The sequence below is a fragment of the Felis catus genome, chromosome B1 (genome assembly GCF_018350175.1).
Source record: "Felis catus isolate Fca126 chromosome B1, F.catus_Fca126_mat1.0, whole genome shotgun sequence".
NCBI classification, from domain to species: Eukaryota; Metazoa; Chordata; class Mammalia; order Carnivora; family Felidae; genus Felis; species Felis catus.
In genome coordinates this window covers 35113076-35129466 of record NC_058371.1, presented here as the reverse complement: position 1 = coordinate 35129466, position 16391 = coordinate 35113076, and the positions used below count along the sequence as shown (strand labels likewise).

Below are 16391 nucleotides of genomic sequence, written 5' to 3'. Positions count from 1 at the left end.
GCACACAACCTTAGTGTGGCAAGTTTGTGTTTCTCAAGCTGGGGGTCTCCTGGTGGACTCCAGGGAGTCCTGAGAGTACCTCCTGTAATGGAGTGAGTTGCAGTTGCCCCTCCCCCAGAATTCATATGCCGAACCCCAGCCCCCTGGTGTGATGACATTATGAGGTGGGGTGTCCGGGAGGGGCCTTCCACTGTGTGAGGGGACAGTGGGAAGACAGCCATCTGTGAATCAGGAAGCAGGTTCTCACCAGACATGGAAACTGCTGCCACGTTGATCTGGGACTTCGCAACCTCCAGGAGGAGAAGAAGTAAATTTCTGCTGTTCATAAGGCACCTTGCCCTAGCACTTTGTTATAGCAGCCCAAGTGCCCTGAGACAGCTCCCCTTCACTCGAGTTTGAGAAGCTCCAAAGGCGGGTGGGGAAAGGGCATTGAGTGTAGAGCCAAACAAGGGGGGCTGAATCCAGGCTCTGCCACTGGCGAGGTGCGTGAGCTCTGTGGACCGGTTCTTTAATCTTGGGGATTCCTCGTCTGCAATATGAGGATGGTGATACGTACCTGGTGGGTTCGTGATAACCGCGAAATGAGCCAAGGAGTCTAGGCACCAGCGGAACTCCTGGCATACAATGGATGCCCCAGAGCCCTCAGGAGTACCATAGTGCACAGGCCCCCAGGGCACCAGCGTGTGGATGTCTGCAGGGCAGAGCCTAGGGCAGCCGGGGCCCAGATGGGCCGCCCCCAGTGACCACGCACATGGTCATTTTCTAAGTGTGTGGGAAGCACGGAGGCACTCCAAAATGGGGCCTTATTGTGGCCCCGCCCAGCTGACACCCCCGGGCTCATGGGGACTTGATCTTCTGCCCTACCAGAGTTAAATGGCTACCCACCCCCAGGAAGGCTCCGCTCAGCAGAGTACCTAGAGGACTGGAGCCCACATGTGAGATGCAGCCGTGTTCGCTCCTCCCACTCAAAACTCCATTTAGAACTGTTTGGCCAGAGTTTTAGAAATGTACTGATAAGAGCACAGAGCAAAATGTGTGTTAGCTTTTGGGAGAGGGAGGGGTTTTAACTACCTAACTTTTTCAGGGAAAACATGTATTTATCTTTCTAAAAGTTAACATTTGTAAGAATTCAAGTGTACCCAAGGAGGCAGAGCAGGAAATAAGAGTTCTTCCCTCCTCTCTCACTTCCGATGGCTTCAGTGGGATGCCAGGCTCCTTTGTCACCAAACTGGCAGAGGGGTTGGCAGCAAAGCGGCCTGGGCAGCCCTCAGGACGAGCCACGAGCCCAGGACAATTAAGACTGGCTTTTCTAATGGGCAGTCAGTGAGGAGAGAGCTGAACTCTGACACAGGCAGGAGGAGCTTGGGTCCTCAGAAGGGAAAAAGCCCGCCTCTGAGGCCCAGCCTCCTCTCTAGACGACACCCAGTGGCCACGCTCCTTAAAGGCCCACCTGCCCCACACTCCCAGGGCCTTCTTACTGAAAAGCAAACAGCCACTTCTCACACAGGGAGGGTCCAATCCCACACCCTCTGTGGACTGCCACTGTGCTTTAAAATGCCTCTTTGTTGGGGGAAGGGAGCATTCCGGGCTGTGGAGAGGGATGGTCTCTCTTGGGTGCCAGCAGGGAGGGTGAGGCCAGCCCCTCAGGTTTGGAGGCCCCCCCTGGAGTATAAAGGGGAGCTGACTGTATCTGTATATACCCTCTGGCTCCGGGAGACCACCGTCCGGAAGGTAGGAGCCTGTCTCCAGTTCTTCCCTTAATGCTGGCCTCCATTGAGCTGGTCTCCAGGGCTCAGTGATTTTCTACCTGCCCACGAAGGCCACTTAGGAGACAATGCTCCCTGGTTCTGCAAACACCCCTCCTGGAGATCTCAACCCCCATTGTGCCCTGCCTGGTTGCCTCCCGGGCCCCACCAGCCTTACTTGCAGAGGACAGCATCGGTGTCAGACAGGGCCTCGTACATACACATGTCGCCGTCCTCCTCGTGTCTGGGGACCACCATTGTGAGACCCAGAAACAGTGCCGCCGTGGCCAGCTTCATTGTCCAGCCCATGGATACCTGGAACACAAGGGACTTTTAGAGCTGCGGGGCCCTCTGCAGGGGGCGCCCTTCTCACCCTGTGACCCCCACCCCCAGGGGACTCACTTGGAGGAACAGAGACCTCTGGTAAGCAGAAGGAGAAGGGCAGGCAGCTGCCTGGGCTCCGGCAGCTAATCTGCCACCCGGACACAAATACCTTGGGAGGACCTGGGCCTACTCCAACCCGGGCTCAATTTGCAGTCCTGGCTGAGGCCCCTCCTCTGTCAGAGCAAGGCTTTGCTGTCCTCTAATCCCGGCTGCCAGGGCAGAGAGCAAGCTGCGAAGCAGAAGGGCTTATATAAGCCTCTCACCCCACCCAGATCCTCATCTTGTCCCCCACCACTCGCCCCGTGTGTGATCAGTGGGCCATGGGCCAGCCTGCTTCTTTGGCTTTAAGGCAAACTCTGGGAAGCTGATGACCCCAGGCTTTAAGCTGGGGGCGGGTTCCGGGGAGCCTGCAAGAGCAAGACCTTGGTTGTTTTTCCAGGAGCAGGGCTTGGGCTGGGCTGTGCGCCGGAGACAGCTCTGCTTCTCCTGCCCACAGTTCCCGCGCCACCTGCCTTGACAGCCTTGGGGCTGACGGACGGTCGGTGGTTGGGTGCAGTGACCCTGTGCAGGAAGGGCTGCCGCACTTAGGGCCGCCCTGGCCCCGAGGCCAGCTCCAAAGGGCCAGCTGAGGACAGAAGGGCTCCTCCGACTGCACCTTGCAGCAGTGCTGAACTCAGCAGTCTCCCAAAATAATAGTCTCTGGAGAAGAAACCGGCAGGGCTGCTGGGGAAGGGAGCAGCTTGCACGGTGCCAGTGAGGTGCCGGCTGGGCGGAAGGGGGGAGCAGCCTGTAGGAAGTTGTGTGTGGGACTCTGATTGGAACCAGAGAGGGCAGGGGAAGATCACAGGCAGTTCTCCCACGGCCTTTCCAGTTGATCTGTGCTCTGTCTTCTCTGAGACGGGGTGTGGGGGTGTGCTGGGGAATGTTCTAGCAGCTGGGAACTGAGGACTCCCGTGTTCTGCTCTGAGCCCCGCCAGGCTGCTTGGGTAGGGGGGTGGGGACTATGCCTCTCTAAGATGCACCATTTCTCCCTTTCATAAACAAGTATAATGACCCGTCGCTCCCGTGCCTTGCTAAGGAAGATGAGATCATAGCTATAAAGTTTACACAGCTTAAGCTTTAGAGAAACTACTTCAGCATAGCTGGCTTTCCAGTTGAATTCCTGCATCCAGGATCCCAACTTCTAGCAAAAGCCCTTCTTTGGGGCTATAAATTAAACACATTTCTCAATAATTAGAGTCCCTGATGTATGACTACAGCTCCCCCACAGAGGACTCATTCCCCAGATCTTCCCTACTGGAGGTGTGGCCTCCTCACAGGAGCCTCCTAGTAGCCTCCTCACAGGACGGCGGTGAGAATGGAATTGAACAAATTATGTTAAGGCCCTCAGTGAGGGGATGACCCTCACCTACGGAATGCTCGATCATGTAGGCATTCCCAATCCATTTCGCTATCAAGTACTGAGCACCTCCCATGTGCCAGGCCCTGTGTCTGCTCTATGGTGTAGGGACAGCATGGCCCCTGTTCTCATGGAGCTCACAGGATAGCCAGAGCCACAAGGACAATGCTGCCAGAATGGTCTTCAAAGGCCAAGAGACTCTGATCTTCAAAGTGGAAGCCGCTAGAGAAGCCAAAACTTTCCTCAATACCAATAGCTCTTAGTACCAAAAAAACCCCAAAAAAATGCTGTCTGGAGGTGGGGAAGAGCCCCCGGGGTAGGGTTGCTCCTGCTGAGTCTACTCAGGTCAGCAATGCTTCCTTACTCAGTATGTGGCAAGCTTTTATCATTGAATCCTTATGATATGATCCTTTGGAGTAGGTGCTATTCTTATCCCATTTTACAGAGGACGAGACTGAGGTACAGAAAGGTTAGCTAACTTGGACCTTGGTCACATGAGTCATAAGTGGAAGACCTGGGATTTGAACCCATGCCATCTGCCTCCGGACTACTTGCTCCTTAACCATTAACCACTCTCCTCTACTGCCCCCTCTTGGAGCTTGGCTGTCGCCCTTCTTTCCCTTCTGTTGCCCCCCTCTATTCCCTGTGTTCTTGGAACACAGCCCAGAATCTCCTATGCCTGCATGATCTGGCTCCTCCTGCTTCTCTAGCTGTGACTCTCTACTCTCCGCTGCTTGAGGTTTAACTCCCTCTCATCCCTCCAGCTCCTTCCTGCCCCAGGGCCTTCCTCTGCACTGCCCTCATTTCCCACCCCCTTTTGGTGGATAGTCAAAATGCCATTTCTTCAGAGAAATGCCCTGACGCCTAGCTTCCGTTAAATTCCTGTTATACAGAATCATAGCTCCTTATTCCTTTCCTTGTGCTTATATGCTTGCAATGAATTCTTTTGTAATTACTTCCTTAAAGATTTGCTTGTGGTTCCCCCACCCCTCAATCTACAAGCTTCGTGGAGGCTGTACTGAGTTTGCGTCCAGCATTCCCAGCACAGTGCCTGGTGAGTCTAGATGTCTAATAAATTACTGTTTGAATGCCTGACAAACCCACCACCTCTGTTTCTGATAGTCCTATTTTCACTTAATAGCTCCTAACTCAATAAACATCAGCAGGAAATAACCACTCAAGTTGGCGCCTGGCCCTGGATCCCGTTTGATTATTTATCTAACCTTCTCTGGCTTGTTTTTGCAAAGAGATCTGACAGAGTGCAGTGGTTCTCGGTATTTTTGAATCTGATCTTTCTCTTGGGGATTCACAGAACTTCACTTCAAATGTGGAGTCCAAGATCTAAGAACCACATTCAAGCCCAGGAAGGTGCTGTGTCTCTTTCCCATTGCCAGCCTGTTTTTCTCAACTGCCTTATTTCTGGAAACTCCCGTCTCTAGATCCTGAGGTGGCCACCCTGGGAGTCCCCTACTCTTCCTTTAGTCACCAGGGCTGGTACTACATCCCAACACTATCAGGTAGGCAGAGGCTGTTGACTTCCTGAGATGCCTTGATCCCTCCAAACCCAGGAATCTGCTGGGCCAGTACTCCTAGAAGTCTTGACCCCCACCCCCTTCTATCCTTCCAAGCCTCCTGTGCCTAACAGCCCCTCACCCTTATCACTGCCCAGATGTTACCTTCCTTCTTTATCCAGACAGCCGCTCATGCTTTCCCTCCCTCCAAAACCTTTCCACATGTGCCCTCTGGAATCTCTGAACTACAGTAACTGAATTCCCCCTCGCTCTTTTCCTTTCGTTTTCATTAAGAAATTGAGATTCACACACCATAAAATCCACCCTTTTAACATGTACAATTCAGTGGTTTTCGTATAGAAATCACTAAAGGTTGTGCAACCATCACAAAGTAGCACAACCATCATCACTACCTAATTCCAGAACATTTTCATCACCCCCAAAGGAAGCCCCAAAGCAGAACTTATTAGCAGTTAGTCCCCATTCCTTCCTCTCCCAGTCCCCTGAGTCACTACTCTTCAATGGAATCATACTACAGTTGACCCTTGAACAGCTTGGGAGTTAGGGATGCCAATCCCCTGTGCAGTTGAAAATCTGTGTATAACTTTTGACTCCCCCCAAATTTGACTACCGAGAGCCGACTGTTGTCTGGAAGCCTTGCTGATAACATAAATAGTTGATTAACACATATCTTGTGTTACATGTATTCTTACCGTACAGTAAGCTAGAGAAAAGAAAACATTATTAAGAAAATCGTAAGAAAGAGAAAATACATTTGTAGGCCTGTACTGTAAACAAATCACATATAGGTAGACCCATGCAGTTCAAACCGATGCCGTTCAAGGATCAACTGTGTATGTGTTCTCTTGTGACCAGCTTCTTTCACCCAGCATGTTTTCAACGTTCATCCATGTTGTCAGTACTTCGTTATCTTTTATAGCTGGATTAATATTCCATTGCATGGATATGCCACGTTTTATTTACCCACTCATCAGTTGATGGACATTGGGTTATTTGGGGCTATTATGAACGATGCTATTATAAACATTTGTATACATGTTTTTGTGTGTGAAAATATGCTTTCAATTTTCTTGAGTTATGCCCAGGAGTAGAATTGTTGGCTCATATGACAATTCCATGTATAGCATTTTGAGGAACTACCAGTCTGTCTCCCAAAGTGGCCATTATATTTTATCTTTCTACTAGCAAGGAAGGTTCCAATTTCTTCGCATCCTCACTAGCACTCCTTATTGTTTCTTTTTGATTATAGTGATCTGAGTGGGCATGAAATGGTATTACATGTGGTTTTGATTTGCATTTTCCTGATGACTAATGATGTAGAACATCTTTTCATGAGTTTTTGTCTATTTATGTATCTTCTTTAGAGAAATATCCATTCAAATCCTTTGCCACTTTTCAAATAGGTTATCTTTTTATTGTTGAGTTAGACAAGTTCTTTATATATTTTGGATATTAGACACTGTGATTTATAAAAAAATATATATTTGATATTCATCTCATTTTTTTGCACAGAGCTTCTAAAACCCTTGGAATTTCCTAAGTGATAAGAGTGATAAAGATGTCTTGACATTCATAATAACCTCTTTTCAACCATACCTAATTATATGGTAATGAGGTAACTTTTGGAAAGCACCTAAAATGATGGGGGCTGGTTGCCAGTGAAATCAACCATATGATTGGAGGTTTGGGACTTTTAATTCTCCTTCTCCACCTTCAGGGAGGGGAGGGGCACTGGAAGTGGAATCAATCATCAATGTCCAGTGATTTAGTCAATCATACCTATGTAATGAGACCTCCATTAAAAACTCAAAAGGATAGAGGTGAGGAGAGCTTCCAGGTTAGTGAACACTTGGAGATTTGGGGAAAGGATACAACTCAGAGAATAGCTCTGTGTCCCTTCTTACATACCTTGACCTATGCATCTCTTCTATCTGGCTGTTTCTGAGTTACATCCTTTTGTAATAAACTAGTAATCTAGTACGTTAAATGTTTCTCTGAGTTCTGTGAGCCACTCTAACAAATTAATTGAACCCAAGGAGGAGGTTGTCGGAACCTCTAATCTACAGCTGGTAGGCCAGAAGCTCAGGTAATAGTCTGGAGTTACAATTGGCACCTGAGGGTAAGGGAACAGTCTTGTAGGACCAAGCCCTTATCCTGTGGGATCTAATGGTATCTCCAGGTAAATAGTGTCAGAATTGAGTTGATTTGTAGGACATCCAGCTAGTGTTAGAGAATTTCTTGATGTAGAGAAAAAACTCACACATTGGGATTGGTGCCAAAAATCATAGGCCTTCATCAGATATTTGATTTGTAAACATTTTCTCCTCTTCTATGGGTCGTCTTTTTATTTTCTTGATTGTGTACTTTGATGCAGAAAAGTTTTTAATTTCAGTGAAGTATGGTTTATCTATCTTTTCTTTTGTTGTCTGTTATTTTGGTGTCATATCCAAGAAATTATCACAAATCCAATGTCATGAAGATTTTCCCGAACGTTTTCTTCCAAAAGTTTTCCAATCTTAGCTCTTACATTTACATCATCAATCCATTGTGACTTAATTTTTATATGTTGTGTTAGACAGAGGTCCAATTCCACTCTTTTGCATGTAGCTATCCAATTGGCCCAACATCATTTGCTGAAACGACTTTGCTTTCCCCATTGATATCCCTTCACCTCCACCTCTTGCCATAACCCGAATCTCCCTGACCCTTGAAAAGTTGCTTCTCTTGAAGTTCTTCAAAGTGTGGAATGCTCAGTTTCTCACCCCCGACATGTCTGGGGACTGGGAGGTAAGATTGACTAGCACTTCATTCCCCATTGCTGCTTCTATACCATGACTCTTCAGTCCTCTTGTCAAAATCTACACTTCTTGAGGCTTACTCCATCTGAATCAATCCTAATTGGTATTATCTGCCTTCCTATCACCCCTTGCTCACTGAAGACATTGTTACTTGGCATGGAAACTTTCCCCCTGTTCCAAGTCTTGATGTCAACACTGGGTGACATCCATATCTTCTTCCAACACCTTCTCTGCCCTCCTCTCCAGCCTCTTTTCTGATGGCAACTTCTTGGACACTGTCATCACTAAAAAACATTCCATCCCTAAAATCTTAAATTCAAGAAGCTATTCTGATAACAACCTCTTCTTTTTCTCTCACTTTGCTATTCCCACGACACTCAGTCTTTCATCTTATTCTGAACTCCAATCCCTTGACCACTGTCCTTTTTCTTTACTTATTCTGACTTGCTTCTCTCTGGTGCTTAGTTTCCTGTGAATCTTTGCTTCTACTATTCACTCACCACCATCTTTTTTTCCATCCTCTTCATGTTGTGGCTGTTGGATGTAACTCCAGTTTTGAACCAGTCTGCCTGCTCCATTGTGTACCCTTGCTGCTCACCACTCCCACTTATCTTCTCAGTACCTTGTGCCTTCTACAGACCCTGGGGCAGGGGAATGTGGGGAAATATTGTGCTAAGTGAAAGAAGCCTGTCACAAAAGAACACATATTGTATGATTCCTTTTATATGAAATGTCCAGAACAGGTATATATACATGGACAGAAAATTGATTAGTGGTTGCCTAGAGCTGCGGGTGGGCAGGTGAGTGAATACGGGAGATGGGGGTGATAGCTGAAGGGTATAGGGTTTATTTTGGAGGTAATGAAAATGTTCTAACATTGTAGTGGTGATAGCACATTTCTGTAAATATACTAAAAACTATTGAATTATACACTTTAAAAAACATTAAATTATACATATTTAAATTATACTGTACAATTTGGTGAACTGTGTGGTATGTGAAATATATCTTAATAAAGCTGTTTAAAGAAAAAACAGCCAGGTCACATCAGCAAGATGATGTACTGGGAAGCTCCAAGCTCTCATTCCTCTATGGAAACTTCAAAACACACACACACACACGCACACACAACCCAAAACCAAACCAGCTAACTAACAAAACAAGTTAAACTCCCAAAGCTGGCTGAGCTGTGAGCTCTGGAAAACAGTCAAAGATCGAGAGCAACCAAGTGAATTCTCAGTCAAGGAAGCGCTGCCTTCAATATGGTAAGAAATTACATGGCATTTTCACTTGTCTTTGCCCCTACACTGTCCCCAGAATAATCCAGTCTTGGTTTAGAGGACACTGAAGCCCAGTTACCAATTTCCTCTCTCAAATCAGAGGGAGCAAAGAAAACCTTACTGCAGTGTTCTAACCTGTCTAGGGATTGCCTGAAGTACTGGTCTCTGTTTTGTCTAACTGAGATCTCAGGGAGAGTAAGGAGTGGAAATTGTTTATGAAAACTGCGGTGATACTACAGATCTTCAGATACTTGGGGCAAGACATTATTGATGAACACATCTAAAGGACAATATAAGTCCCCAAAAGAAGCTAGGGTGAGATTCCTGGGGGGGAAATTACAACATTTAAAAGAAGCTGTGTATATGGGGAAATCGAGAAAGCCACATTCATGTCCAGGCAAGACACATGCTCAGAAAAAAAAAAAAACAAAGAAGGTCTAAAGTTCTCATCTTGGGCTCACCCCTGGGCCCAGACCATGCCCATCTAATCAGTGAAGGTCTTCTCTGGCACATAGCCAGTCTGAAAAGACTGGGGGAAGTGGCTGCTTCTTTCAAATACCCAACTTTCAACAACGACAAAAAAATCACAAAGAACAATAAAACGTAGCCCATTCAAAGGAATCAAATAAGTTGACATAAACAGTCCCTGAGAAAGCTCACACATCAAACTTATTAAAGACTTTAAAATAACTGTCTTAAATATACTCAGAGAGCAAAAGAAAAACATGAATCAATAACTAAAGGAAATCAGGAAGACAGTGAAACAGTATATGAACAAAATCAGAATATCAACAAAGTATAGAAATTATAAAAACCAACAAAACAAATTATAGAGATAAAAAATAAAATAACCGAGTGATAAATTTACTATAGGGGTTCAATAGCTTATTTGAGCAGGGAGAAAAAAAATAATCCATAAATTTAAAGATAAGAATCCTGAAATTATTGAGTCTGGGATCAGGAGCAAAAAGAAAAACAATGAAAAAAAAAAATAAACAGAGCTTAAAAGACCCATGGGACACCATCAAGTAGACCGGTGTATGCATTATGAGAGTTCCAGAAGGAGAAAAGAGAGAAGGGAGCAGATGGATTATTTGAAGAAATAATGGCCAAAAACTTCCCAAATTTGATTAAACACATGAATCTGCAAATGCAAAGAGCTCAAGAAACACCAAGTAGAATAAACTAAAACACACTCATACCAAGACACATAATCAAACTGTTAAAAGCCAAAAAATGAATCTTGAAACCAGCAAGATAAAAGGGACATGTCATGTACAAGGTATCCTCTGCAAGACTGACAACTGATTTCTCAGAAGAAACCCTGGAGGCTGAAGGCATTGGGATGATATACAGTTGACCTTCAAGCAACAGAGGGGTTAGGTGCACTGACCCCCATGCAGTCAAATATCTGCATATAACTTTTGAACACACCTCCCCAAAAAACTTAAGTACTAATAGCCTACCGTCAACTAGAGCCCTTACCGATAACATAAACAGTTGGTTAACACATAGTTTCGATGTTATACGTATTACACACTGTAATCTTACAATAAAGTAAGCTAGAGAAAAGAAAACGTTATTAAGAAAACCACAAGGAAGAGAAAAAAAATCCACAAATAAGTGGATCCATGAAGGTCAAACCCATGTTATTTAAGGGTTAACTGTATTTAAAATATTTAGAGAAGAAACCTGTCAACCAAAAATTCTATATACAGCAAAACTGCCCTTAAAAAATGAGGGAGATATTAAGACATTCCCAGTTAAACAAAAACTGAGGCAATTCATTGCCACTAGAGATTCCCTGCAAAAAAAAAAAAAAATGCTAATAAGAGTCCTTTGGGTTGAAATGAAAGGACAGTAGATAGTAACTTGATGTTAGATAAAGATATAAAGATCTCAGGTAGAGGTAAATATATGGGCAAACATAAAAGCCAATAAATTTTGCATTGTAACTCCACTTTTTTAAAATGTAGGATTTAAAAGACAAATGCACAAAAGTAATTATAAATCTTTGTTAGTGTACAGATATATAAAAATGTAATCTGTAACATCAGTAACATAAAGTAGGGGAGTGTAGCTATCTTTTGCAATTGGAGGTAAGCTGGTACCAATTTAAATTAGATTGTTATAATTTTAAGTTGTTATATATGATAGTCATGATACCCACAAAATATACCCATAGAATATGCCAAAAAGAAATAAAAAGGGAATAAAAACATGTCACTACAAACTCAAAAAATTAAAGTGGAGGGAATATGTCTTAAGTAATTTTGTCAGGCTAACATTACTCCAATACCAAAACCAGACAAAGACATTACAAGAAAGGAAAACTAAAGACCAATATTCATTATGCCTATTAATGTAAAAACCCTAGCAAACTGCATTCAGAAGCATATTAACAGGATTATACAACATGACCAAGTAAGAGTTGTTCCTGGAATGGAAGAAGGGTTCAACACATGAACATCAACCAATATAATACACCACATTGACAGAATGAAGGAAAAAATCCACATGATTATCTCACTTGATGCATAAAAAGCATTTGACAAAATTCAACAACTTTCTTGATAAACACTCAACAAACTCATAAAAACTTGATAAAAACTGAACAGCCTCAATATGATAAAGGCCATATATGGACTATCCATAGCTAACATCATACTCAATGGTGAAAGACTCAAAAATTTTTCCCGAAGATCTGGAACAAGATGAATGTATTAGTTTGTCAGTGCTGCCATAGCCACATATCACAGACTGGGTGGCTTAAGCAACAGAAACTTATTTTCTCACAGTAAGGAGTTACTGCCTAATAGTTACAGACTTTGTGTTGGGGTAATGCATGTTTTGGAAATACATAGGGTGATAAAGTCTCAACATTGTGAATATAATTAAAAAGAGTTAAAATGGTAAATTATATATATATTTTAGTGCACACACACACAATACACCAAGGAACCAGTGATTTATAGAGCCCACTTTAGAAAACTGACTTAATCCATTCTCCTCACTGTATAGACCACTTGATCAGCCTGTGTAGACTACTTTCCACATTCCCAATTGGCTATACTCTCTCTGACTCTAAGGCCTTTGTACAAGCTGTTCTCTCTGTAAGAAGAGCCATTCTCTTCCACCACATGACCCAGATGGCTTTTGCTAATCCTTCAGGTGTTATTTAAACATTAGTGAACCTTCCTTCAGTGAACCTTCTTAGATATCCTCTCCTATCCACATACAGTCTTCCACCATGATAGTATGTATCCAGCCATTTTTATTTGTCATTTACTTGTGCTTATCTACCACTAGACTGTTACCTTTACGGAGGAAGAAACATATGTGTCCTGTGAAGTGCTGTGTCTGGCACCTAGCACAGTGCCTGAGAAACAGCAGGTACTCTATTACCATTTAAATAAGGGAGGAGGGGAGCCTGGGTGGCTCAGTCAGCTGGCTGGGCAGCTGGGCGACTGACTTCAGCTCAGGTCATGATCTCATGGTCTGTGTGTTCCAGCCCCGCGTCGGGCTCTGTGCTGACAGCTCAGAGCCTGGAGCCTGCTTCAGATTCTGTGTCTCCCTCTTTCTCTTCTCCTCCCCACCTTGTATTCTATCAAAAATAAATAAACATTAAAAAATTTTTTTAAATAAATAAGGAAGAAAATAAGGGAAAGAGGGGTGGACATAGGCCTCCACGAATTTAATGTGTCTCACTTCAGTTTCAGGGGCAGTGTTTGTTTCTCCTTTAATAGCATTCAGTGATATCTTCTTTCTGTTTTAGTTTCCTGTGCAGATATTTCATCCTGTGAGCACCCTAATTGTTTCTGTACCCCCCCCACAGTACTTTTAATAGAGTAGACACTTAAAAAATAAGCAAGCAGGCACATTCAAAAACAATATGTTGCAAACAGAATATTCTAGCCTTTTGTTGTCTTTCATATGTAAAGAGTAGAAAAGGACCATGAAGTCTCCTAAAGTCTTTTAGTTCTCCACTAAAAAATGTTACTTTTTATGTAACTTTCATTTCAGATAACCAATGTGGAAACTGTCTTGGAATGTAAAAGTATCAGAATGTAACTTTTGTTATTTTAAGAAATGCTTGCTCTCCTTCTAGTCACGTTTTGAACTATAAATCTTTAACTTCTCAAACAGAAAATGCAGGAACTGGTGGTATTGACAGGGGTGGGGCAAGGGGGCAGTGGCAGAGAGAGCTCCAGAGTTGAATTTTCTAGCAGTTATGTTTCCCAAGAGTGAGGAGACTAGAAGAGTGTCTATGAGATAAGACCCAGCTCTGGCCCCTGACCCAAACACTCATTTTATCCAAGGTTTCTGCTGGACCTCCAACCAGAAGTTGGGAGCTTGGGCCACTTCACTCCAGGAACATGAAGTCTCCTCTCTGAGAACCCCAGCTTGTTGGTCTCAGCAACCACTGTTGACCTAATAAGCTCACTGCCTCAGCCTTATGATGTATGTATTAATGACTCACAGAACGGAAAGGCCCAGATACGCTATGAAATGATAGCATTTTCCAGGTTCATTTGCTGCCATATTATCCTCAGAAGAATGAATATTCTGTCTGTCCTCGTGGAGGTGAGCATTGAATGTAGAGCCCACTGGAGCTGCGGATTTACCCTCCTCCCCTCCTTTGGTGCACAGATTGGATTTCTAGTTCTGCCCACATGTCTTCACATGAGAAGAAAGAGGAATTCTTCTTCCTTGGAGGATGAAATCAGGACCTCGCAAAGGAAAGAAACTTCTAAGTCTGTTAGAAGTAAGACCTAGCTGAACGGAGATCGGCAACGCTAATCCCACTCCAGGACTCCAGTAGTGAGAAATGTGCCAAGGAGTCCTTTCTGGGAAAGTTGGAGAAATGTTTGATGCTCAAACACAACCATGCAGAAATGCCCTGAGTAATGGCCTCAAACCATACAAGGGTAAAGAAATCAGAAATATGACCTAAACACTAGTTCTCTTAAATTCTCTAGGCCACAGTTCTCATCCCTGAGAACTTCTCATTCTCTCTGTCTGTCTGTCTGTCTGGTCCTTATGGAAAGTCCCTTCCTCGCATCGACCGGAGTGAAGAGCCCCTTTCACTTACCCAGAGCAGTGTAGGAGCTATTGGGCAGTGGCTGCAGGGAGGTGAGAAATCTTGGCAGGTTTCTGGGCTGGACAAGGTGGGGAGCAAGTTCCCTCCAGGATGCCCCACAGATTGGGCCCTTAAGGTGATCAGGGTCTGCTAGTGTTGAGAGTATGGGAGTTTTGGGAGAGGCTTCTGGAGTGCCAGGAGAGGAGGCAGCAGTTGGCCGTTGGGGAGGCAGTTGGGGAAAGTTCCAGGAAGTTCCAGGAAGCAGCTAACCTGAGGAGTGGGTAAGAATATTAAAAGAAGAATGGGTGGGTTTTCCAGCATTCCCTTTTCCAAGGATTCTTTTTTTTTAAAAAAATTTTTTTTTCAACGTTTATTTATTTTTGGGACAGAGAGAGACAGAGCATGAACAGGGGAGGAGCAGAGAGAGAGGGAGACTCAGAATCAGAAACAGGCTCCAGGCTCTGAGCCATCAGCCCAGAGCCTGACGCGGGGCTCGAACTCACGGACCGCGAGATCGTGACCTGGCTGAAGTCGGACGCTCAACCGACTGTGCCACCCAGGCGCCCCCCCTTTCCCAAGGATTCTAAAGTCAAGAGCAAAAATCATGGAGTTGGAGACAATTCTCTTACCATTTCTCCTACCTTTCAGGATACACTGTAAGACAGGCTGAAGAGACACCAGAGATGCACAAAGAGATGGCTATGGAAGAATAAAGAGAGAAACTATTGAGACCAGAGTCACAGATAGACACAAACAGTGTAGAGCAAAAGGCAGACACCGAAAGTAGAGAGGTAGAATTGGGAACCTTACTTGGGGTGGAGTAAGAGCCTCTTCTCCAACGAGTGTAGCCTGGAGCCTCAGAGGAATGCAGAAGGACAACACTTGTTCAAGCCCAGGAGCTGCCAAGACTATGTAGACTGTTTTCAGGAGGTAGTGTTCTACCAAAATGGGCAGTTGAAGCTCCTGTAACAGGCAATCAAGCCCAACACAAGTCCCTGACTTTCAGGACTTGGGTTTCCTGCTGTTTAAAAATTTTTTTTAACATTTATTTATTTTTGAGACAGAGAGAGACAGAGCATGAATAGGGGGAGGGTCGGAGAGAGAGGGAGACACAGAATCGGAAGCAGGCTCCAGGCTCTGAGCTGTCAGCACAGAGCCTGACGCGGGGCTCGAACTCATGAACCATGAGATCGTGACCTGAGCCAAAGTCAGACACTTAACCAACTGAGCCACCCAGGCGCGCCTCCTGCTGTTTTAAATGACCACATCTGGGACCACAACCTTGATATCCTTCTGGAAAATTCCTCCCAGGAAATTCAAGGAGTTAGTGGAAATCCAGACATCCCAGATGAATTACATCAGAATCTCTGAGGGTAAGTCCTAGACATTAGTATTTTCAAAGTGCTTCTCATGGGATTCTAATGAGCAACCAGGCCTGAGAACCAATGTATTAAATATACATTGGCAGTAGGCATTTGCCAGATGCTGAAGGTATGAACATGAATGAGACTCAGACCCTGCTTCTGATGAGCTCAAGGCTGAGCAATGAACATAAGCATCAAATAAACTGCAATGACAAAATCGCCAACAGTGTGCTGAGTTTGGCCATGGAAGCACCCCTAGGGCAAAGAGGAAGGGGTATTAGTTATGTGTTTTATTTTATGTATCTTATGATGATTTGACATCTTGAGGGCCTTGCTGGTTGGGGAGAGATGGCCCCTTCCAGGGTTAGCTGTTTCTTAGAGATTGTGAACAACTCACCTTGGAACACACCTTTATATGCAAACCAACAATCTTGAGTCCATACCCTCCAACAACCTCCTTTATCCAGCCCTCACCCACTGAGCCAATAAACCCCTTTCCAGGGCCAGGCCTCAGGCAACTGGACACCACCCGCCTAGCTCAGAGCTTGTTGGCATTATTCAAACTAGCCAATCCTAAACTGCCCTGCTTCACCCCTTCCTTCCCATGGAAAACATAATAAAGACTCTGGGACAGTTGTTTCCCTCATCCCCTTCTGATTTGCCCCAATGCTTTTCCAGGTGGTATGGTATGCCCCTTTCTCTTGGAAATGGTAAATAATTATTTCAGTGGCATTGGCCTTTCTGTGTCTCACTTGGTCACCTATATAAATAAAACACCCCAGGGGCCCCTGGCTGGCTCAGTCAGTAGA

At 44.7% G+C, this 16391-nt stretch overlaps 1 protein-coding gene across 4 annotated transcripts in view; it reads right to left on the bottom strand.

Annotated features, from left to right (window-relative positions):
- Window positions 1–14448, bottom strand: part of PEBP4 (phosphatidylethanolamine binding protein 4) — a 214894-nt gene extending 200446 nt beyond the window's left edge. Inside the window, exons 1-3 of one of the 4 annotated variants that reach the window (XM_006930640.5) lie at window positions 14231–14448; window positions 2164–2358; window positions 1924–2060 (exon numbers count right to left, since the gene is read on the bottom strand). In XM_006930640.5, coding sequence (XP_006930702.3) covers window positions 1924–2054 — 131 coding nt within the window. In that variant the 5' untranslated portion in view covers window positions 2055–2060; window positions 2164–2358; window positions 14231–14448. Of the gene's footprint in view, window positions 1–1923; window positions 2061–2147; window positions 2359–14230 lie in introns of all 4 variants that reach the window. The other 3 variants (XM_019828435.3, XM_003984698.5, XM_019828434.3) reach the window with 3 other exon arrangements.
- Window positions 14449–16391: the final 1943 nt, after the last annotated feature.